At 37.6% G+C, this 24,450-nt stretch overlaps 1 protein-coding gene and 1 pseudogene across 1 annotated transcript in view; both read left to right on the forward strand.

The window, feature by feature from the left end:
• LOC109047567 (rho GTPase-activating protein 29-like) overlaps positions 1–4,549 on the forward strand; it is a 38,534-nt gene extending 33,985 nt beyond the window's left edge. Inside the window, exons 18-24 of the mRNA XM_042714533.1 lie at positions 61–224; positions 391–579; positions 679–816; positions 1,021–1,253; positions 1,429–1,744; positions 2,227–2,335; positions 2,427–4,549. Of these exons, the coding sequence (XP_042570467.1) occupies positions 61–224; positions 391–579; positions 679–816; positions 1,021–1,253; positions 1,429–1,744; positions 2,227–2,335; positions 2,427–3,394 (2,117 nt within the window). The 3' untranslated portion in view covers positions 3,395–4,549. The remainder of the gene's footprint in view (positions 1–60; positions 225–390; positions 580–678; positions 817–1,020; positions 1,254–1,428; positions 1,745–2,226; positions 2,336–2,426) is intronic.
• Positions 4,550–4,942: 393 nt separating this feature from the next.
• LOC109047566 overlaps positions 4,943–24,450 on the forward strand; it is a 35,494-nt pseudogene continuing 15,986 nt past the window's right edge.

The raw sequence follows: 24,450 nt of genomic DNA on the forward strand, positions 1-24,450 counted from the left end.
TTTCCAGAGTTTTCTGGAAATGAGTAGAACAAAAATAAAACTGTAAACATTGTTTTTTAGGTCTGAGTGAAATGATAACGGAGGCAGCCAGCTCTCCTGGACCCTTCCGCAACACACAGATGTCTAGAGCGGCACAGACGCACAAGCTGAGGAAGCTCCGTGCACCATCAAAGTGCAGGGAGTGTGATAGTCTTGTGGTATTTCACGGTGCTGAATGCGAGGAAGTGAGTTCTTACATGCACACATGTCATTTCACACACAAATACATTATTATTTGTAAGATAATGTTTTATGTTTTTATGTTGCAAATGCCATTTCATGACTTTAAGGTGAAGAATAATGTATGGGGATTTACTTATGTAATCTTATCTTTGGCCATGTTATTTTCAGTGTTCTCTTGCTTGTCATAAGAAGTGTTTGGAGACTCTTGCCATCCAGTGTGGGCACAAAAAGCTACAGGGAAAACTGCATCTGTTTGCTATTGACTTTGCTCAGGCAGCCAAGAACAGTCCTGATGGAATCCCCTTCATCATCAAAAAATGCACTTCAGAGATCGAAAACAGGGCTCTGAACATCAAGGTGTGTACTTCCTCTTTATGTCTTATGTGTTTCCTGGAGGATATGAATTGTAAATGCTGAGCAAGACTGAAAGGAGATGTTTTTTTCTTTTTTAAAAAAGGAATTTACCGTGTTAACGGTGCCAAATCTCGGGTGGAGAAGCTTTGTCAGGCCTTCGAGAACGGCAAAGACCTGGTTGAGCTTTCGGATCTCTACCCTCACGATATCAGCAACGTCCTCAAACTCTACCTACGACAGGTGTCTCTCAAACTTAACTTTAAGAATACGATTTAATGCTTCTACATTTATTATTAGCAGTTACTAAATGTTATTATTTAAGAAACATTTTTAAAAATGTTAAAATTAGATGTTATTTAATTGCTTATTTCTAAAAAAAAAAAAAAATCAAAATGATTGCATACTTTTTTTAAATAATAAAAATGATAATTTTATACCCTTCAGCTCCCAGAGCCCCTGATTCTTTTCCGATTTTATAACGACTTCATCGGATTGGCCAAAGAGAGTCAGAGTATCATTGTTGACGAGGTAGAGGCATCAAGAGGAAATCCCACCCCTGACAGCTCGCAGATCAGCGTAGAGCTCAAGCGGGTCCTCTTCAAGATCAAAGACCTGCTGCGTCAGCTTCCTTCAGCCCATTACAAAACTCTGCAGTTCCTTATTCAGCACTTGCACAGGTGTCTGACTCTCACACAGACACAAACATGCACAATTATGGAAGTCGTGTTATTTGTCCATTTCATGCAAATAAGAACCCGACTTAACTGACTACTAAGTGGGTGTTTTAACAAGAATATCAGTGCTAACAGCATCTGAAAACACAGTTTGTAAACACATGTTTCTTTTTAACAGGGTAACAGAAAGGGCAGATGAGAACAAGATGACTGCCAGTAATCTGGGCATCATCTTTGGGCCCACACTGATCAAGCCCCGACAGGCCGATGCAGAGGTCTCCCTGTCCTCTCTGGTGGACTACCCCTACCAGGCCCTGATCGTGGAGCTTTTGATCCGCCATTATGAGATGATCTTCGATACTCCTCTGAGTCCTCTTCCACCTTCCTCCCCTGTAGCAGAGAGCTCTCCACTCCCCAACAAATCACGCTTCACCCCACAGGAGAAGGAGCGACAGCTTAGCCGACATTCAAAGTCCCTGGTCGACATTAAGGAGGTGAGGCGGTTTTTGATGCTTATGATTATAATTGGTGAAAATATATATATATATATATATATATATATATATATATATATATATATATATATATATATATATATATATATATATATATATATAATAACTTGCTTTCCTATTGGAAAGTTCTTCAAACCAGATTCTAATATTTTGATAGGTTTCAGACTGGTCCAACCTTGTCATTACCTGGTTAAGATGGTTGTTTATCTGGACTAATAGCTGGTTGGACCATCTTTATCAAGCTAGTTGGGATTGGTTAGGATCACCTTTGACCAGTAACAGTCGGGTTCTTTGTGGTCCAAGATGGTCCAGTCCTGTCCACCATACCTGATGAAAACCAAGTCTACCAACTGTTTTTTTTTCCCAGCAGAAAAGATCAAACCAAATCTTGGAAGTCTACCAAATGAAAATACCTTAAATACAGTAATTCATACTTCTGTCTTTGTTTCATTGTCTCAAAGCAGCCAAAGGCTAAGGCGTATAAAAGACATTCCTCCGTAATACCTTCTACGCACCTGATGGAAGAGGTGAAAGAGGGTAAGATAAGGTCTGACAAAGACTTCGCTGCAGGTCAGTATTGTTTTATTTGGCTAAAAAACCCATAGAGTGATTATCAAACAACCAAATTTCAACTCTTCTCTTTGTCTGTCTTTACATGCAGTTGATGATACAGTGGACATCAACAAGCTCCTATCTTCAAGCGTTCCTGAAATGCGAAACTCACCTGGTCTTAGTCGCCGTAACCACGTCACCAGAGTTCAACTTCGGCCTCCGAGACCCAAGCTGACCTCTCGACCGATCAGCATGCCAGCCGAGCGGCTCCTCAACCTCGCCAAGGTGGACGAATGCAACGTAAAGAACGTTGTGGAGCAGGATGACAACCAAGGTCGAGATCCTGTCATCGAGGAGGTGTCCGAAGAGGAGAAGCCGAAGTCCAGACCGGGAAAACATTACAGGAAATCTTACATCGATACGCAGACACTAAGGCGGACTTGGGACAAGCAATATAAGCATCATGACATAACTCCTAAGACCTTCATGATTACAACCAACTGTCCTTCTGATTCTGAGACCAATGATGCCAGCGTTCATACTACTTCTCTTACATCTTCGTCTTTCTCAGAACACACCAAAACCCCCAACACTGTTCTTGATAACAGACCCTACACCATTGCTGTGATGCCTGGACGGACTTTATGTAGGGAAGGAAACGTTAACGAGTACTGCCCCGTTCCCACAGCCTTCAGGCCTCCCAGAACTCTGCAACCTCCTCCTGGAACATTCTACAAACCTCCAGGTAGCCGAACCAAATCATTAACAGAGGTTGAGCTTAAGACTATTAGAGCAACTGCAAACAGCACTGAGGAAGAAGAGGAGGATGACGATGAGGAGGAGGAGGAGGAGGAGGAAGGGTTTGGGGTAGAAGTCTCAGTTGATGAGCCTGAGCCAGATTTGGACCCAGAACCATCACCAGAGCCGGATGCCCACAATGCGGACCCACTTCCGCTCCCCCAGTCTCCCAGCTCCAGTTTGGAGGAGCTCGGACAAAACGAGACCAAACCTGTATACCAGAGACTCAGATCACGCCGAATACAGGATCTCGAACACAGGGAGGCTCATTTTGTTTGAGAGCTGAGCACGTACAATTCTGGAGCTTTTGGTGAATGGGGAACTGGGAATGTCATCCTGGGATGAGGGGATGCTCAGTGGGTCCAGGGGGCCTGCTTGTTTTGTCTCGGACCCATGAATTTTAGCAACGGCCCCATTTTTTATAAGTGGAAATATGTTTCCATAACTGTGATGAGATCCAAGGACGTGATATATTAATATATTCTGCATCTGCTGTGTGTAATAATCAAACAAAACCCTTGGACATGAATTTACACAGTATGCACTTAATGTTTTTTTTACTTTATCACATCACTTATGCACCAAGGTCAAAACAACCCATTTTTACATTGTACCTCCAGAATGTCACTGTCACTGTGCAATTTCAATAAAAAAAAAAAAAAAAATTCAAAAGAAAAAAAAAACATATATATATATATATATATATATATATATATATATATATATATATATATATATATATATATATATATATATATATTCTTTGTATTTCTGTATTTTTATGTTTTACACCAAAACCAAATTGACCAAGCTGTTACAGTTGAGTATTGTCACTTTATTATAATCATGAGATGCACTTATTAGATTTTGGAACCATGCATTTCGTTACTGAATTGTTGAACTAATGCAGTGTTCATTTTGTTATTCAAGAACAACAGACAGATGTACAAATGTATTTTTTATTTTTGCCTTGTTTCTTTTTTTATACAAAAATGTTCATATTGTTGTTTTTTAGTCTGTTAATAGAGAGTTTTCATAAATGCAGTTTGGCCCACATATATTAAGTGATCGTTTAGTATTGTAACAGTTTCCCTAAAGTTTTTTATTTTCTTTTTCTTTTTATTATTATTTTTAATGGTCCATATCAACAACAACTGAAATGTCAATATACCCAAAACAAGCAAGTCAAGCCAAAGCAAGTGCCTTCATTTATGAGAGTCTACTGACTGGTTGTCCAACACAAATTAGCTGGTCTAAACCCAATTTAATTCCAGTTTAAGACTCAATCAGTGTCTTTTGTTAATGGCACCCATGTGATGATATAAACAGATTCCTTTAACAGCATTTTCAAAATGTCTTACCTTCCTTCAAGTGTAAAAACAGGTACATGTGAGAATACACACTTGTAACTTATTAAAATCACTGCTGACGTAATGTTTGATTTTATGTTTTTACTTGAACTTGTTCTGATTTGCTTCTCAGATTGTGCTACATAACAATTTTTTTTAAATGCTTATACTAAATATGGCAAAATGCACACTGCAGTGTTTTGAGAGTTTGAATCACCTAAAATATTATTTGTGTGTTGGCCATTGGGGCATGTTGTCACAAAAGAAAATCTGTATTTAATGAATGGTATCTTTTTTTCCTGGACAATGACAGTGTAAATATCTAAAAGTTTTTTGGTAGGTTTTCATGTTAATTTACAGTTACTTGTGACAACTTGTCTCTAATATATATATATATATATATATATATATATATATATATATATATATATATATATATATATATATATATATATATAGTATATTCACCACTAGTAAATGAGATTGAATTTATAAGAGTTCATATTCGCCAACAATTGGCTGTTAGTTAGGTCACAGGTTCAGAGAAGCATGGATTGGGCTCAGAGCACTGGCTCTTTCACTGGTCAAAGGAGCTTAATTCAATCAGATTAGAAAGCTGCTTTGTGTCTGCAACAAACCTACAGTCAGTTGAGTAAGAGCTTCAGCAGATGTAAGCGTAAAGGAGCATTCTTCTCCTGAGGTGAGTTCTTTCTGTTTAATTATGTTTTACATGTGTCTTTTAGCCGTTTCCGAATGAATGGTGATTGGGTGTTACATAAAGAAGCTTTCAGGCCTATTACGTAAGAGCACTGTGTTTGTCTCTAACATGCTGAACCATATTGACAGCCCACACAATTAATTTCTCCTCTCATAATGTCTCATGATTGGTCTTATGATCCGTCCAGATACACGTTTAGCTCTGTCTTTTAGACTGTCTTTAGTTTTAGTTTATTTTGCACCTTTCTGAGGAATAGAAATCAGAAACTGATTTGTTTGCTACCTCATCCTACATCAGAAACCAAAAGGTTTTTATTTGCCTTGTTGCTTACTGGGGGTTTGTGAGGCACTATTTTCTGTAAAACTGTTTCGGAATGGTATGTATGCAGTCTTGCATGAGGTCTTATGTGGAGTCTTAGGCTGGGATTAGACCACTGGTGCATTTGACTCGTACATTTCTTAAAATAATCAGATATACAACCGTGTTGAAATGTTTGATGGAGATGAAATGTCCATGGAGTGTCTTATTTGTGGTTGTCATGGTTGTTCAGGTAGGGCACCTGTACAAGACCCCCTGTGGGGGTGAAGGGCAGCAGTCATGGGAACCAACAGCCAGGTGCGGCTGCTCCTCTGGAAAAACTGGACTGTCCGCAAGAGGCAGAAGGTGAAAAGTTCAGCTTACTTTCTCACTATATGCATAGGGCATCTGGAAAAATTACTACATTTTCCTGAGTAAAAGTAAATTCCAGTCATGTGATACAATGAATTTGGGTTGAGATTTTGTTCTAGGACTTAAACAGCTTCATGTGACTGGCTTGATACAGCTCAAGGGTTTTGTACAGTACCATACCATTTTATGCAAAAGTTTGGGCACCCCTCTTAGGCTGCATAATAATGAGATCTTTCTTTCTAAGAAAAGATTGTAGTGACATGCCATTTAGTTTTTTAGAGAAAGCTGGATAATGTGATAATGGATAGTGTAGCAGTATTGAGGTGTGTGAAATAAAATAGAAAGTAAAAAATAGTCTGGGCAAAAGTTTGCGCACTCTCTCAGTTGTGTGGATTTGAATGCTTGTAGTCACTTAATGCTGATTGAACACAAAATTTATTTGATTGACTCATTGGACATTAAAACTGCAAACACAGGTGCAACCAATCATGAAAAAATGGATATTTAAGGTACAGTAGCTGATTGCTAGTTGTGCATCTCTTTGGGATAGTAGCAACATAGGAACCTCAAAAGAACTCCCTAATGACTTAAAAACTAGGATAAATCTTCTATATGAATTAGGAGAAGGATACAAAAAGCTAGCACGAAGGTTTAAAGTCTCTGTCTCCACAGTCAGAAAAATAGTTCGAAAATGGAAGGCCACAGGAACAGTCCTTGTGAAAGAAAAATGTGGTAGGGAAAGATGTGGATAGGCCAAGAAAAAAGAATAGAATGTTTTGGATGGTATTGGTTTGAATGGTGTCAGACTAAAAAGAGCTCCAAGAACATCTGGCTGCTGAGAGTGTAATTTGTGCATCATTCCACAGTGCAGCACACTTTGCATATTGACCCATGCAGCTCGACAAACAGAGTCATTCGAGTTATGCAAAGACTCATCTGGACAAGCCAGAATTATTTTGCAATAATGAGCTGTGGACAGAAACTTTTCATGTCAGAAAAAGAACGCAGCATTCCCACTCCCTACTTTAAAATTTGCTGTGGGACTGTGTGGCAAGCACAGGTACTGGAAACCTTGTCAGAGTGAAGGGGTTGCATGGATTCCACTCAGTATCAGCAGATTGTCTAGATTAGAAAAATGTTCAAGAATCAGTCAAGAGGATAAAGTTACGTCGGAGTTGTTTGTTTCAGCAGGACAGTGACCCAAAACATTGTTCCAAATCATTCATGCAAAGACACAGATACAATGTAGAATGAGCATTATCGAAACTCACAGGCTGGTATTTCAGCAAAAGGTTGCTCTACTAAATGTTGATGTCATTATTCCATTGGGGTGACCAAGTTTTTGCAGCTGTCTGATTTTTTATGACTCACAATGCATTGTTTCTGTTGATTTAGTAAATGTTATTTCATAACTGAAATGCTACTGTTTCCAAAAGGTATAAATTATATCCAAAGTAAGTTACTGCTTAGAAAGTCCAGCAGATTATAAATGGAAATTATGCAAATTATCAGGGGTGCCCAAACTTTTGCATAAAACTGAATTAACAAAAAAGGATTTGTCTGTTTGCTTTAAATTGTATTAACAAAAAAGGATTTGTCAATTTGTTTTCTTGACAGAATTTTCATGCCAGGCAGCGGAACAAAAACACACTCTTTATGGATCATTATGTGGAATGGTGCAAATTCATGTGGACTGGTTTGGTATATTCAGCAAAAAAATAAGAGCGAGTGTACCTAAGTTTACCGTTTTGTTTGTACTGTCATCTTAATTTCATGCCAGGCGCGGCTCTTTATGGAGATTATGTGGCCTGTGGTGCTATTCATTGGACTGGTTTGGCTCAGAAGAGCGAACCCCCTTTACCGCCAACATGAATGTATGGATGCCTGAAGATGATTTAAAAAAAAAAACTTTTAAATTAAATTTTACATTTTATTCGAAAATTTTAATAATATATATTATACTTTAATATATTTTTATCTTAAGTAAAAATAGTATATATTTTTTATGATATTTATTTTTATAATATTTATTATATATCATTTATTATCTTTAAATACATTATGAATTATTTTATTGTTTTATTATATATATATCGATACATTTTTAATTTTTTGTATTAAATAAACATTTAGTTAAATAATATAAGTAAAAATAGTATATCTTTTTATAATATTTATTGTTATGTTTGTTAAATTCAATATCTTTCAACATCTTAAAAGGAATACTTTATACACAACATTTCCAGTGTCATATTCAAAGAGCAGCAGCTCCCACTGATGCTGGCTGATGTTTGTGATGCATATGCGCTTTTGTTGGCAATAATAACCAGTTTTCTCGACCTCAGGTCACTTCCCAAACAAAGCCATGCCTTCCACTGGCATCCTTCCATGGATCCAAGGGATCTTCTGCAATGCCAACAACCCCTGTTTCCAGCACCCAACCCGTGGAGAGTCTCCAGGCCTGGTGTCCAACTACAACAACTCAATGTGAGTTGATTTTCATGTACAAACAGTGTAGATGAACTGGTCCTCCATCGCTCTAACACACATTCACCCCTCTCTGTTCAGACTGGCTCGGTTTTGGGCGGATGCACAGGAGCTGCTGTTCAAAGATCCTGAGTTTCTGCAGTTGGGACGGTTATGGGGGGAACTCATGGCCATGAGCAACTTCATGGACACCCTCAGGACCAATCCCGAACTGATCGCGGGTCAGCAAACCTCACGTCACCTCGGTTTCCCAGCTGTTTCTTCACTGTTTACACCACTCTCTCAGATTACATCACATGCTCAATCTGCCTTGAAGAGGTCCTTTCATGGGGAATGCTAAGAAGCTTATGCTCTTTCCATACTATTATTTTTAGAGAAAGCACACTTGACGGGACACACAAATAGAAGTTGTCTGGGTTTGAATCAGACGTTCCTACGCTGACAGCTCTAATCGGCCTGTCCTCATTAGAAAAACAAGCACCTGTGGCCATCAGTGGAATGTGATTGATTGTCCTCTGGTGATTGACTGCATAAGTAGGATTGTCCAGACCATTATGGTGAAAACTTTTGGCTCCTGGCTGAAGAACCTGTCTTAAGCTCATTCCTACGTGCAGCTGGTTGCATTCGAAGTGCTTATAGCTCCATTACCCTTGATAAAAAAGCCTATGACTTGGTTTTTGTGTCTTGTGAAAGAGTCTCTGGCTCCTCTAGGTTCCTAGCACTGATTCACACCAGAATCTTTCTCCTCTATCACCCCCTCTTCTCAGTTTCTTTCAAAAACAAGAATAGAAAGAGCGATATATTGGCCAAAGCGATATATTTTTCAGATTTCAGTGGGTGATTGATGTATGAGATATGTTGTCTGTTTTTTATTTTTTTGTTTAGTATTGTGGATTGTCATGCTGCTGAAATCCTTCCAGCTGAGCATCTCTTAAGTGTTGAAGTGTCGCATTCTTTCATCCTGTTGAAATTCTTCACTCTGGCATCCTGTTCACACATTTTGTTCACTTCATCTGCAGGTCGAGGCGTGAAAGTGGAGGACATTTTGAAAGACGATGAAACTCTCACTTCATACCTGCTCAGAGATGTTCCTCTCACACAATCTGTGGTGGATCAGCTGGTCCATGCACAGATCCGCCCTGAACAGGTGACCTATGCTGGTTTAAATTATTAGAATCAGAATTTTTTTTTTTTTTACGTCCACTTATATTTTTTTTTTTTCATTTTAACTAAAAAACAAGGGGCCTTTTTTCTAGTTAAAATGTGAGAGAATTTATTCAGCAGTATTAGTTAATTTATTGGATATTTAATTGTGCAAGTTCATTTCACCTTATTTTAAAAAACGATTATCTTTTTCAACATTTAACAGTGGTTCTCAACCTTTTTAACTTGAAGGCGCCCATTGTCCAATACAATATTTGAAGGCATAAGATATTACTTCTGATATTTCTGCTGTAAATATGATATTTTTTAACTTTTTATTAACTGGGACACAAACTGGGAGTGTTAATACATTAAATTTATATTAATAATATATTAAACAATTTATTTTATGATTTAAGATTCTAATTCTGTATGTTTTTCAATAAAAATAACAGTTCTTGAGGGGGAAAAGAAATATGATTTCTCTTCATTTTCTTTTTTCTTTTTAGTAATTTATTAAGACAAAAACAAATTCAATTTCTGTTTTGTATTGGCTATTAGCAATTATTTGAAAATCATTATTGTCTCATCTGTATTTCCCAAAATTGTAATATCCGTGTTCTTAATTAGCACTATTTACAGTATGCCTCTGAGATCTCAGAGAGGTCACTGACCCGAAGTGTCCTTTTTTGTGATTGTCCAATTAAGTTGTGAATGATAAGCAGATTGATTTTGTCGCCGAAACAAAAATTCATCTGCTTTTTATGCATGTAAATAGACTTTGTTGGTGGAGTTGAATGTCTCTGTTTGAGACTGAGAGAATCTTGGCTGGTTTTCAAGTGCCGTTTGTTCAGCATCAGATTGCATGTTTGGGTTTCTCAGCTCTCTGTAAGGACCCTTTGTGATGTATATATTTGTCATCCCAGGGCCCTGTGAGTAATCAGACCCCCAACCCAAGGCAGAATGACTCTGAACCTGGCCTGGACTCAGAACGACTCAAACCTGGCCCTCATGTTACCAAGCCCGAGATTCTTTGTGGGTTTATTTTTCAGTGCATTCAAAGCATGGATGGTGGTCTGCACGAGACTGCGTCTGCTTTGATCCTGAGAGCAGCGCTGTGGTCAAAGAGAGGAGCTCATCTAGAGGAAGTGATAGTATGAACACAAGAACATCAGGGTCCGAGTCACTTTCATATGGAAATGGAAGGGAGAGCAAGGCATTTTGAAGGCTTTCTCAGAGGTGCTGCCAGTCAGCCAGCAGGGGCATACCGAGGAAGATGGAATGTTCTGGTTGGATAAGTCCTTAGCTACCAATGAAACAGAGAATGATAGAGGAACCCAGAAAGAAAGAAAGCTGGAGGTTTTCCAGTTGGGTTTTTTGCACACTGATTTGGAGTCATGGCTTGCATCCATGTTTCATCCAAGTGCACATCTCCTTGCTGAGGCAAAGAAACACATTTAGGTTTTAAAGCATAGTTTCTCAATAAGGAGAAATATTAGCCTTGATGCTAATAGCATTGGTGTCTCTTTTTCTGCAGTGCAGTCATGGGATCAAGTCGGTGTAAGTGTTGCTAAAACAACACTGCTAAAGCTTAATAGCAAATTATTGGTATTTTAGGTTTGGTATATGCATGATATTTTATACATCACTCTTTACTGTCCATTTTTTATATTCCAGAAACATTTTACTACTGCTGAATGTTTAAAGGGGTCATATGATGCGATTTCAAATTTTCCTTTCTCTTTGGAGTGTTTCAAGCTCTTGGTGAATAAAAAAGATCTGTGAAGTTGCAAAGACTAAAGTCTCAAATCCAAAGAGATATTCTTTATAAAAGTTGAGACTCGTCCACGCCCCCCTGAAACGGCTTGTTCTAACATGCCCCCACATCTCTATGTCAGTATGTGGGAAGAGTTGCATAACGACACCCAGATGTTCACGCAAAGAAAGAAGGCGTACCTTTTATTCTCGTTGTAGTATTTTTTTTTTGTTGTTTGCGATATTTTAAATTTTGTATGTGTTTCTCTGTGAGTTTGAAATGTGATATTGTTTAGCACCGTGGATAGCCGAATCGGCTTTCACCGTGGATGAAGCGGAGTCCAGCCTGGGGTCGTCACATGTGGTTGCCACAATCACAAGGTACGCTTCTTCGTAGAATCCACCTCAAGCCGTCCGCCTCTGCTCACTCAAACCGGGCGCGGCTGACTCTAGGCCTCCGGCCTCTGCTCACTCAAGGCCGCGATGTGTGAAGCTGTCTCGTTGAGAAAGCGAAACTACTTTGTTTGGCCTTCCATAAGAAGACACGACTATAAATCATGTTTATATCACGTTTATAATGGGTTTTATGTTTTTGTCTCGTCGCTCCGGCCGGACAAGGCATCACAATATGTTAAGAGGCGTAACATTTCCGTCACACGGTTGAGGCATTCAGCCAATCACAATGCCCTGGATAGCTGGCCAATCACAGCACACCTTGCTTTTCAAAGCGATGAGCCTTGTAAAAATCTATGCATTTCAGAAGGCGGGGCATAGAGGAGGAACAATAATGTACAGTATGATGTAAATAATGTGTTTTTTTAACCTTAAACCGCATAAACACATTTCATTACACCAAATACACAAAATATTGTTCTTTTAAACAGCATCATATGACCCCTTTAACTCACCTCACCTCCTAAACTCCTCCTTCTGTTTTTCACTGTCACTCTCTCTCTCAGTTTGCTTATGGAGTTCCTGATCTCCATCTGAAGGACATCGCCTGCAGTCAGACTCTTCTTGAGCGTTTCCTTATTTTCCCGAGCCGTTGGGGCCTGTATTCCGTGTGCAATGCCATGTGTGTTCTCACCCCGCAGCGTCTTCAGATCATTGAGGACAAATTCTACGCCAATCTTGACTTCTTCAAACTTTTCCGCTTGGTCAGTCTACTCATACACTTAATCAAATTAAATCTGAAATTAATCGGGATTAATCACAAATCAAGTTTTTAAAAATACTTCTATATTGCAATAATTTCAATCTTCAAATAAAAGTAGAAACAACATAAAGACAGTATTTTTTATATTTTATTTAAATATTTGTTTAATGGCATCTTTTTTATGTCTGAAAGTGAGTATCACTGATACCAGTACTACTGATGTCTCTAGGAAATAGTTTTTACCCCCTTATATTTAACCATTGACTAGCCTTTCAACATTACAGTAGCTATAACTGAGAGCTATCAATTTGAACATTTATTAGACTTAAACTTCAAACAATCTTCACATAAACTCATAATAATAAATGCCATATTTAGCTACCTGCACCCTTCAGCGAGTTGGAAATATACAGAAACTGAATAAAGTTATCAAACGCTAACATTTAAATTAAATATAGATTAAATCTTAAAGTTATTTTTTCTTTTGTATTGGGGTTAGTCTTCATTTATAATAAAAAAATAATGTTTTACTTAAGAATTCTTGTATTTGGGCTTATAAACATTGTAAAATACTAGAAACCCATATTCAAAAACGTAAAAAAACATCAAAATGTATTTTTGATTTTAAAAACTCTTTCTACTCTTTCATTTAATTTTCGTTTCATTTCATTATTATTTCAAATTCAGTTATTTGGAAGTGAAAATGAAAAAAAAAAAAGATTAATGATTGATTGTGGCATTTTAGTAACATTTAATTATTAAAAATTCTGTCATTTGTAAGTGAAACTGAAAACGGGAAGACTGATGATTGATTAAAGCTTTTTATTTTCATTTTATTATTCCAAATTCAGTCACTTGTAAATGAAACTGAAAACAGGAAGAATTATCATAGCAACAGTAAGTGCTTGTTTTTGTACTGCCTGTTTGATCAAAGCTCCTGAAATTTAGGGAGTTAATAACAAAATCCCACACACCCTTCCTGGTCATTCTTGGTTGTTTATGGTTTGAGAATGAGCGTGGGGAGAGGACAGAGGGGCGTTAGCCTGAGTCACCCGATCAGTGTTAGTGGAGCGAAGCGACTTGGCCTATTTCAGTAATAAGATTACACACTTCTGCTGGACTAAACTCTGTGAGAGCTTTAATAAATAATAATACAGAGAGTCTGTACTGAAGACCAAACTTTATCCTTCCCCCTCAGAACAGATATTTACATGATCACATTTATGTGGATTCATTTGGTCTTTAATCCAAAACCATTGTGTTAGTAGCATCATGCTACTCTAAATATATTGACTCATATACAAACACTGATGGCTGGAACAATATAAAACATGTTAAAAGTCAGTTCTTTAGCATTTGAGAATCTGATAGGAAGGATGTCTGATGTTTAAAGTTGCTTCTGTGACACACACATGCCATTTCCTGAATCTTGTCCATCCTGATCTATAGTAAAGTAGCTTGGATACAGCTCCTGGGAACTGTATTTCTGGAAGTGTTGCATCTCAAAAGACAGGATATGAGTAACATGCATTTCCCAAACCTTGCTTAGCAACTGCTAAATTGATTTAAACAAAGTTTAAAATGTTAATAGTTTTATACATTGCATTTATTTTATGCATATATTTTAGACATAAATGTAACTAAAATGTAACACTTTTTTTAAATTACTATTTATTTATTATTGCTTGTATTCACTTGCTTGTAAAATTCCAACTTAAGTCTTTTTACATTTTGTTACTTAACCCTAAATGCCTGACATTAAATAATATAAAAAAATAAAAAATTCAATGGAATAATTTATTGAACCTTTATACACAATAAAAAAAAGTCTGCAAATGATCGTTACAACATGTGAAATGTCAAAAGCCTCATATTTGATATTCACATTTTAATATATTTTTTCTAAAAAATGACGTAAGGATAATCAAGTAAACCTAAGTTGCTCAGTCCAGTGTTCATCTCAAAATATTTCTAACAATATAAAAGTTACTCTTACGTTTACTTTATAATAATCAGTAAAAATTGCACAGCAAAAAGACACGTAGCATGACATTTTTTTAAATTATACTAAAAGGACTCTTAATTTTCTAAAAATTTGAACTAGTTGTCGACTGACAAAACATTAAAAACAATAAAAAAATTGTCTTTCCAAAAAATTTCCAGTTGACAAAAAGATCCTAAAAACTTGCTGGCAATGATATTAGGACTGTTAATGTATTGAATGGACTGTACATCTGTCCGTCTATGGCATCGACCAATATGACTAATATAGATGTCTCTTTTCCTTCTCTCTTCTCATTCACAGCTTCCTCTAGTTCTTGATAACTACTCCAATGGACTCGACCTGCACTTCTGGGCCCGACTTCTGCCTGCCGTGTCTGAGAAGCTGAAAGCGGTGCGTATGAGGCCCTTCAAAAGTTCAGCTGTATTTTTAGCAATCAGGAAATCACGGTTTCCTCCGCCTGGCTTTTTACGCAAGCATACTACGGATATGGAGATATCATTCCTGTGTCTGCGGAAAGCTAATTTCAGCCGCTCCTCAGTCAGATTGTCACTGTAAATAAACCTGAGGTTCATATTTGGTTAGTTCACAGGGGTGGGCATTTTATACCCTGCTGAACCCGGGACGAAACACCTCACAGACAGTAGACATCAATGTCTGATGGTTAAATGTGCCTGCAGCTCTACAGTGCGGGACTTCCTGTCAGTGTGGCTGGTCTTTTGTCTGTCACCCGGCTGAGAGGGTTCCCGACTCCAGTTATTCATTATTCGAATTCCTTTGCCATCATGTTCTTTGTGCTGCTGGGCCAGATGTGCTGAGACCTACGTGATGAAAATCTCTAGGAACTAAAGTCTCCTGTTTCCAAAAATACTCCTTTTTATTAACTTGTGTGGAAACAAATATGCATTTTTTTTAAAAAAGGTGTTTGTATGAATCAGTAGATATTCTCTAGATCCTGTTTTCTCTTTCTCTTCACCTGGTGTAGTATAATGGACCCCAGAGGCTTAGATTATCTGTCCTGTATCTGTAGGCTTCAATGTGTTTTAGTTTAGAAGATAATGGATTTTCCCACCCACAGGGATTTTAGTTTGGTGCCAAAAGGTTTGGTTTGCTCTTTGACTCCATGATCGATTTGAAATTCATACTCCTTAGGGGTGTTTCTAGCCTTTCATCAGTAATGGAGCACAGACCCTCCAGCAAAAAAGTGTGCTCATATTTTGATACTCTTTTTTTAAATATTGTTTAGGATATAAATATATATAAATCATCTTTACCTGCAGTACAGAGTTGTTCACATGCTGCATGTGCAATAAAGAGCTGTTTTGTCATTGACAAACAATAGAAGACATTTGCAAGTATTGTTTTCTACAATTGATTGTAGTTAAATAGGCTAATCCACCTCACGTTTTGTTTGTCTTATAAAATATCCTGTTTCTATTTTAGTGTGAGAAACCGCTCCAGATGATTCAGTACGTGAGTGAACCGCCCTAATGAATCATACTGAATCACAAACAATTTCAGATCTTTTTGCAAAACAGATCAAAAGAGTAATTCAACTTTTAACCAGTCCTCAAGTGGATCAAGTGTAACCAGACTCTTTTTGTGAACTAAAGGAATTGCATTGCACAAAACATAGTATTTCATAAGAAAATGCAGTTACATTTTAGTACATTTTGTACATTTTGTTTGGCAAAAATTATTTTGTGCACAATATTACTTTGATTTAGTGTACACAAGTGTGGTTGAAAAGTGTATTTAGAAAATAGGAACCCTTTTGAGGACAATATGTACACAGCATTATGTAGAAGACATGGATTTCATTAACAGAACATGCATTTTGACATGCTGAATTACAAAATGGAGCATACAGAGGGTTTTGCTTATTGCATATTGTTTAAGTATTTTGAGGACAAAACTGCAATTTGGGGGCCCCAAAATGCCTTTTGTAAATGTAATGCATAGTCCCAAGGTCATTTTAGTGAATGTATTCACTATGGACATGTCCTCCACGATCCAAGTTTGTCGACCAGAAAGTATCTAAATGCTTTTAATCAAAATTTTGAACAGTGTATCAAATTTTGTGCTAACGTTTTTGTGAAATGTGACCTTGTGCTTTAAAACAGGAATAAAACATCATTTTTATTAACTAATGCGATGACATTCATGAATTAAATGCGACTAAAACATAGGACCTTCGTCCATCTTCGGAACATAAATTAAGATATTTGATGAAATCTGAACGGTTTCTGACCCTCCATAGACAGAAACGTAACTGACACTTTCAAGGTAGTAAGAACATAATTAAAATAGTCCATGTGACATCAGTGATTCAACCATAATTTTATGAAGCTATAGAAAAGCAAAGAAAACAAAAATAACTTTATTCAACAATTTCTTCTTTTTCGTGAAAAAAAAGACACATGTTTACGAGGAATGTCTTATCATACGCATGCAAATATCTTAATTTGTGTTCCGAAGATGAACAAAGGTTTATGGGTTTGGAATGACATGAGGGTAATTAATGACAGAATTTTCATTTTTGGGTGAACTATCCCTTTAAAAACTTATCTTTTTTTCTCAACAGCTGTTTGAAAGCCCTAGTGCTCAAAACCTGTTGCAAGTGGTTTCTCCCATGCTTCAGTCCCATGAATCCCCATCATTCAGCCAACTCATGGCTTCCACCTCCAGCTTGTTCTGCGGCTACACAGAAGGGGCCTTTTCCAGGGTCACCTCCTTCAATTGGTACGAGGATAACAACTACAAAGCCTTTTTGGGCATCAACAGCACACGGGGAGAGGGGAAGTACAACTATGATCACACGGCCAGTGAGTACTGTACTGTACATAGACTTCGTCTGATGAAGACGAAAAGCGGAGAAGAGAATGTTTTCATGTTTCTCATAACTCCATATGTCTTTCAGCTCCGTTCTGTAATGACCTCATGAAGGATTTGGAGTCCAATCCGGTCACAAGGATTGTGTGGAGTTCAGTCAAGCCTTTCTTGATGGGCAAAATCCTGTACGCTCCCGATTCCCCTGCTGTCAGACAGATCATTAAAAACGTAAGAGAAAAGCTATTCTTTGACTACACGCACACCTGGAACAACAGCAGATGAGTGTATTAATGCAACTGCTAATCTCGCTCCGGGCCTGTCAGAGAAATCAGCACATTGCAGCAGACATCTTAGTGGGTTAGCCAGAGGGGAAATGATGCAGGTCTGACGGGTTCCCATAGAGGCTACGTGAGCTTTAGGAGCACTTTAGAACATACAACACAGCCGACTGGCTTTTGCTTCCTTAAATTCTTATGTAAGCAGGAGTGTAGGTTTTTTCTGCTAAGTGCTTTGTAAATGAGTTTCCTTTTTTATCACTAATAGTTTACACTTAGCTTTCCTGTAGCTCAAACAGTACAGAATGGTTTTAGTAACACCAAGGCGCTAACAACCAATGAAATATACCTTAAATGCCACGTAAATTCCTTTGGATAAGTAGTCTTTTTTGAGTGTTTGGCATTACCACTAAGGTTTGAAATAATAATAATAATAAAAAAGAGATTCTTTTATGTTTTTGAAATTTTCTTATGCTCACCAAGGCTGCATTTATTTTATAAAAAATACAGTAAAATATTATTATTTTGTGAGATATTATTACAATTTAAAAGAGCACTTTTATAATTTAATATATTTCAAAATATAAATTATTCCTGTGATGGCAAAGATGACTTTACAGTCTTCAGTGTCTCACAATCTTTTATTATCGGTAATTACTGGTACTCATTTATTAATAATGCTTCTATTATCATCATCATCAATGTTGTAAACAGTTTTTGCTGCTTAATATTTTTGTAGAAATTGTGGTACTTTTATTTAGGATTCTTTGACGAATAGAAAGTTCAAAAGAACAGCATTTCTTTTGTATCATTATAAATGTATTTATAACGTCTGTCATTTTTGATCAATGCGTCCTTGTTTAAATAAAGTATTACAATTTTATACTATAATAAGTATTATTATAGTATTACACCCATGGTGTAAAGATGATATACAGTATAATGAAAAATTACTTCATTACACCAGCAGAGCAAATGAAATGCAATAAATTATATTACTTTTTTTTTTCCATGGTCTTATCAACAGCAACTTACAGTACTGTAATTTTACTTACAGGGTTAGTCACATTTGAGCAGTTCGAGATGTTTTTGAACAAGGTCATAATGATGTTAACAAACATACAACTTTTCATGTACCAGCTCAGATCTTTTAACCACTAAACCATACTGTTCATGTGACCTCCAGCTCTGTGTCAGTCTTTCCTTTGTGCCTCTCATTTGGAAAAGTAGAAGCAAAATGAAAAAAAGAATAGAAATTGAAAGAGCAATAGAGAAAGGGAAGGAGGGATGTAAGGCCTTTGCCCCTGGGAGAGAGCTCCGGTGTGGACATGCTTGCCCTGGGCAAAGGGCCATGGCTGTGGTCCCATCAGATCAGCTTTAGAGGGCTTCAGTTTCTCTGTTTATGGAGCAGGGCTCTCAGTGGGACTGTGTAAACTGCTCCTGGTGGGAATTCTGTCATTCTGTGGTCAAACTCAATGCAGTTGCCACCACCTGGGCATTGTCCTGCCTTTATTGTTACTGTGCCATTGAATGCTGAACAAACAGATTTGCTTCATTTGTTCTTACCTACTTTTATTTGAATGCATCTAACCTTTGTAAGTTTGTGTGTTTGTGTGTGTTTATTCAGGCAAACACCACCTTTGAGGAGTTAGAAAGACTTAGGAACATGGGTCGGGCCTGGGAGGAGGTGGGCCCACAGGTGTGGGGCTTCTTTCAGGATGGTGTACAGATGAACATGCTTCGGGTAAACACTGTGTCTTAAACTTTCTTTGAAAAGATGGCACCAATACATAAGATTGTTTCATTTGTAGCAGAATATTTTATGCCAGGTTTCAGTTCCAATACATTTTGCATTGTATTTTAGGACTCCATCAGAAATCCCACAGTGATGGATTATATCAACAAAGGCCTCAAAGACACTTCATTCACAGGCCAACACATCCTTAACTTCCTGTACAACGGCCCTGACGAGGATCGAGCCCAGGACATGCCTAACTTTGACTGGCGGAACATCTTTAACATGACTGACCAAGTTATTCGCCTTATAAACCGATACGGAGAGGTATCACTCATGCATTGCATATTGCTAACTATTTTGCAAAAAAAAAAAAAAATATATATATATGTATAAATAATAATCATATATAAATAATAAATATATAAATTACATGGATTATCAAATATTATTTTATCATTCAAACATTTAGAGTAAGTTTTTTATGCTTATTATACTAATGTTTTTTTATTTTTATTTTTTGTATTTGGGATAAAAACAGTAACATTGTGAAATATTATTACAGTTCAAAATAACTAAAATGTAATTTATTCTTTCAGCAAAGCTGAATTTTCAGCAGTCATTACTCCAGTCTTCAGTGTCACATGATCCTTTTTCAGAATTCTTTGTTGAGTAGAACATTTAAAAGAGCAGCATTTATTTGTAACATTGTAAATGTTTTTATTGTTGTTTTTTACCTTCACTTTTGATAAATTTAATGCATCCTTGCTGAATAAAAAAAAAAAAAACTTGAAAAACAAAAGACCCTGAAACACACACACACACACACACACACACACACACACACACACACACACACACACACACACACACACACACACACACACACACACACACACACACACACATAATTAGTTTGCAGTATACAGTATATACTGCACAGTCTGCAGTCAGCAGTATGCTTGCATTTTTTTTAGAACAATCATCAAGTCAGACTTTCCAAATTTACTTGTCATTTAGTCCTTCAAAAGAGACACAGATCTGCTCAGAAGTCATAGGGTGAAAAGCAACTGGTTACTCTCAGCCGGCTCTGCCTCTCTGATGTCAAGTAGAACAAAGAAAAGTTTTGATTTCTCACTGAGTGTTTGGCAGTTTGGGAGAGCTATTTAATAATAGAGTTCAATGCGTTCAATACAAATCAGGGTGAGCTTAAGGCAGCCTGTGCCAGTGAGAGCAGGACCTCTGCTATCTAAACCGTGTGTCTTTTAGTCCTTTTCTCAGCTAACAGCACTTGAGGAGTGACAGACAAACCCAACAAATGAGTCCAATTCGATACAGCTGTCAGTCTACTCGGCCTACACAAAGAGGAAGCACAGGCTGTTTTATGGCAGTGCATACCAGCCACATGGAGAACAATGTCTCCAAGAATCTCAAATAGACTCCCACCATCTTATGCCAAGCTCAAAACAAATTAACAGCAAACAATTCAATTAAGTCTTTTTGGATAATAGTTTTGTGCTGAATTTTGATGCAGATCTAAAATAGTGAATCGGCTTGTTCTGATTGAGTTTGACAGTCTGGAACTGAACTGATAAGTAAACAAGATCTCGTTAGTAATTTTCCATTAGGTTGTTCCAGGAATATTTAATTCACGGAATTAATAGGTTGATTTTGCTTTTAATCCGTTATAAATACATAATTTATATGTCCCCTGTATTTGCAGTGTCTGGTGCTGGACAAGTTCTCCCCTATTTCTGATGAGGACCAGTTGACCCATCGAGCGCTGGACCTTCTTGGGGAGAGCAAGTTTTGGGCAGGGCTGGTATTTGTTGACATGTACTCCTGGACCACCAAGGTGCCCCCTCATGTTAAATTCAAGATCCGCATGGACATTGATCTCGTGGAGCGAACTAACAAGATCAAAGACAGGTCTGTCTGTAACCAGTGCTGAGCCATTCCTCAGATCTTGAGTTTCTTTGCATTTGTTTTACTGTATATCCTCTCCTACGATCAGATACTGGGATCCAGGGCCAAGGGCTGATCCCATGGATGATCTGCGGTATATATGGGGAGGATTTGCCTACCTGCAGGACATGATAGAACATGGAATAATAAAGACCCACACAGGGAAGGAATGGCCTTTAGGAGTCTACCTGCAGCAGATGCCCTATCCCTGTTATGTGGATGATCTGTGAGTATCACACTCAGTATTTTTTACATTTGTAGATAGGGATGCATGATATATGGGGACCATACTGATATCTGGCAGAATCTGAACATTGTTGCATCCATGTTTTAGGCACATAAATTAGTTTTTTTTTGTCAACGTTTAATCATCAGTCTTCTCTAATCAATGATCAATCTTCTTCTCCTCGTTGACAACACATGCCACAGTTTCATGCTAACTCTGAACCGCTGCTTTCCGATCTTCATGGTGTTGGCCTGGGTCTATTCTGTCTCTATGACAGTGAAGAGCATTGTGCTGGAGAAGGAGATGAGGTTGAAAGAAACTCTGAAAGCCATGGGCGTAACTAACCGTGTGCTCTGGTGCACATGGTTCATCGACACGTTCTTCATGATGGCCTCCAGCACTGCCCTGCTTACTCTTATTATCATGGTAAGAGATGGTGTGCAAAACCCCTTAAAACCAGCAAGCAAGACCACATAAAATCAGTAAACCATTGTGTTGTGTGTGTTTCTTTCAGTAGAACTGTAGTTGTTTCCAGTTCTATGAACTTTCACCACTATGGGTGCTCTCCCTGTAAAGTATTATGCTTTCAACTACAGCAAAATTGACAAGTTAGATTTTCTATTTTTAGATTACTATACTGACCTCTTGTGGCAACCATCATAAATGATGTTTGATGATCTACTAGTTTAGGCATACCCTTCAAAAGCTTTCTTTTTCACATAAATGCTGTTCTTTCTTTCCATTCATCAAAGAATCATGAAATAAAAAAGTATCACAGTTTCCACAAAAATATTAGGCAGTCCAACTGTTTTCAACACTAATAATAACAAGAAATGTTTATTGAGCAGCAAATCAGAATGATACTGTATATGAAGAATGATTTGACACTGATGCTGAAAATTCAGCTTTGCTGTCACAAGAATAAACTAGAGAAGTTTGTCAGGACAAACTTTGAAGCTGGCTTGGCAATTTTTTTTCTGAAAGTTTAAAGTTGGATTATTATATAGCAGGAGTAAAAAAAACAGCCAGCAATAGCATGATTTAACATGTTTCAAGCATGGTTTTAGTATGTGGCTAACATGCTTTAGCATGTTGCTAACATGTTCTAAACATGTTTTGGGATGATGTTAGCTTATTTTCGAATGTTTCAGCTCATTAATTACAACTTTTAGCACATCGTTAGCTTGTCTTAACATAATGCTAACATGTTTTAGCTCAATGCTAGCATGTTTTAAGCATGTTCAGCAGAAGAAGAATCTAAAATTGTAGATCAGTATGCGGCTTTGTCAATAAGCCAACACTGTTACATTTTAAAATACTTGTACTTGAATATTAAAGAACATCTTTGTTTTCTCACAGGGAGGAAAAGTGCTGAACTACAGCAATCCTATCATCCTCTTCCTATTCCTGCTCACTTTCACCACAGCAACCATCATGCAGTGCTTCCTCATGAGCGTTTTTTTCAATAAGGCTAACCTGGCGGCAGCCTGCAGCGGAATCATTTACTTCACTCTGTACCTGCCGCATATTGTCTGCTTCACCTGGCAGGACCGCATCACCAAAGATATGAAAATCATGGCGGTATGTCACACGATAACGCTCCCCTATAGAATCTGAACAAATAATATACAAACCTTCTTATAAAGGTTATACATTTGATAATGCACCCTTTCACTGAGAAAACTCCAACTGTGTGATATTCTGCATTTAAGATTGTTTATTGTGATTCAGAGTCTGATGTCCCAGGTGGCTTTTGGCTTTGGGACGGAGTACCTATCCCGTTACGAGGAGCAAGGTCTCGGTCTACAGTGGGATAACATCCAGACCAGCCTTTTGGAGGGGGACGAGTTCTCCTTCTTCATCTCAATTATCATGATGGCAGTGGATACGGTACTTTATGGTGTTCTTGCATGGTACCTCGATAATGTCTTCCCAGGTAAACTACTGTATATTCAGGTTTATTTGATAATAAAAATAAAAAGGATTGTAAGTGACATAACTTGTGTTTATTACCAGGGCAGTATGGTATTGGTCGGCCTTTTTACTTTCCAATCCAGCCTTCTTATTGGTTGAACCGACCTGAGCCTCTAAAACAGGGTGAGTGACTTTTTGGCTTATTATAAGTGACGGCATGAGTTTTTTTGATCAACTAATCTTTCTTTACACAGTTCCTGGAAAGCCAGCAGTGGAGAAACCTGCTTTTGATAATGTGGTGAATCACACTGATGACCAGGCCAAGAGCCACATAGCACCCGAGAAACCTCCAGAGCCGCCAGGGTCCTGCAAACATGAAGACATACGGGAGAAACTAGAGAAAGAGAAAGAACAAAAGAGGCTTGATGAAGAGGAGACAACCAACAAGAGCATGAGCACAGACTCATCAGGTGTGTTGTAAATGCTACTGAAAAAAACAACAACTTAAACTTAAACTAGCCCTAGGTAGTTTGCTGGTCTTATCTTGTTCCTCAGGCCTAGTTAGCCTGGTTTGGTGAAGTGTCTAGGTCAGCTAATCCATATAAACTGACCAGCTACACCAGCTGAACACCAGTTTAGACAGACTGGGAGACCATTTTAAATGTGCAAACCAGCTGGTTTTTGCAGTTTGTTTCAGCATGAAACTGCTATATCATGTCAGGTTTGCCACCTTTATTTACAGCATATAGTGTTACAAAGCAGCTTCATAGTAATAAACAGGAAAACAACAGAATATGATATTAATAATTAGTAAATTAATGGGGTGATTAATTATTGAGTTGTGTTGAAGTCAGTAATGTTTTATATTTGCTTGTTTGGATATTTATTGCTTTTAATTTTATCAATTATGAAACTAATTTGATTCAGCTATTGAGCAGCTCTATAAAAGACAATAGCGTCATTATTCAGCTCAATTTTGTTCAGGTTTTGTACTCATCTGATAGTGCCAGTGCCGTCAAATCAATAACATTAAGCAATCCAGAGGCGACAGTGGCAAGGAACCAAAAGTCCATCAGGTGAAATCAGAAATCATGTTCATTTACTTTACT

Source organism: Cyprinus carpio, chromosome A24 (genome assembly GCF_018340385.1).
Source record: "Cyprinus carpio isolate SPL01 chromosome A24, ASM1834038v1, whole genome shotgun sequence".
Lineage (NCBI taxonomy): Eukaryota > Metazoa > Chordata > Actinopteri > Cypriniformes > Cyprinidae > Cyprinus > Cyprinus carpio.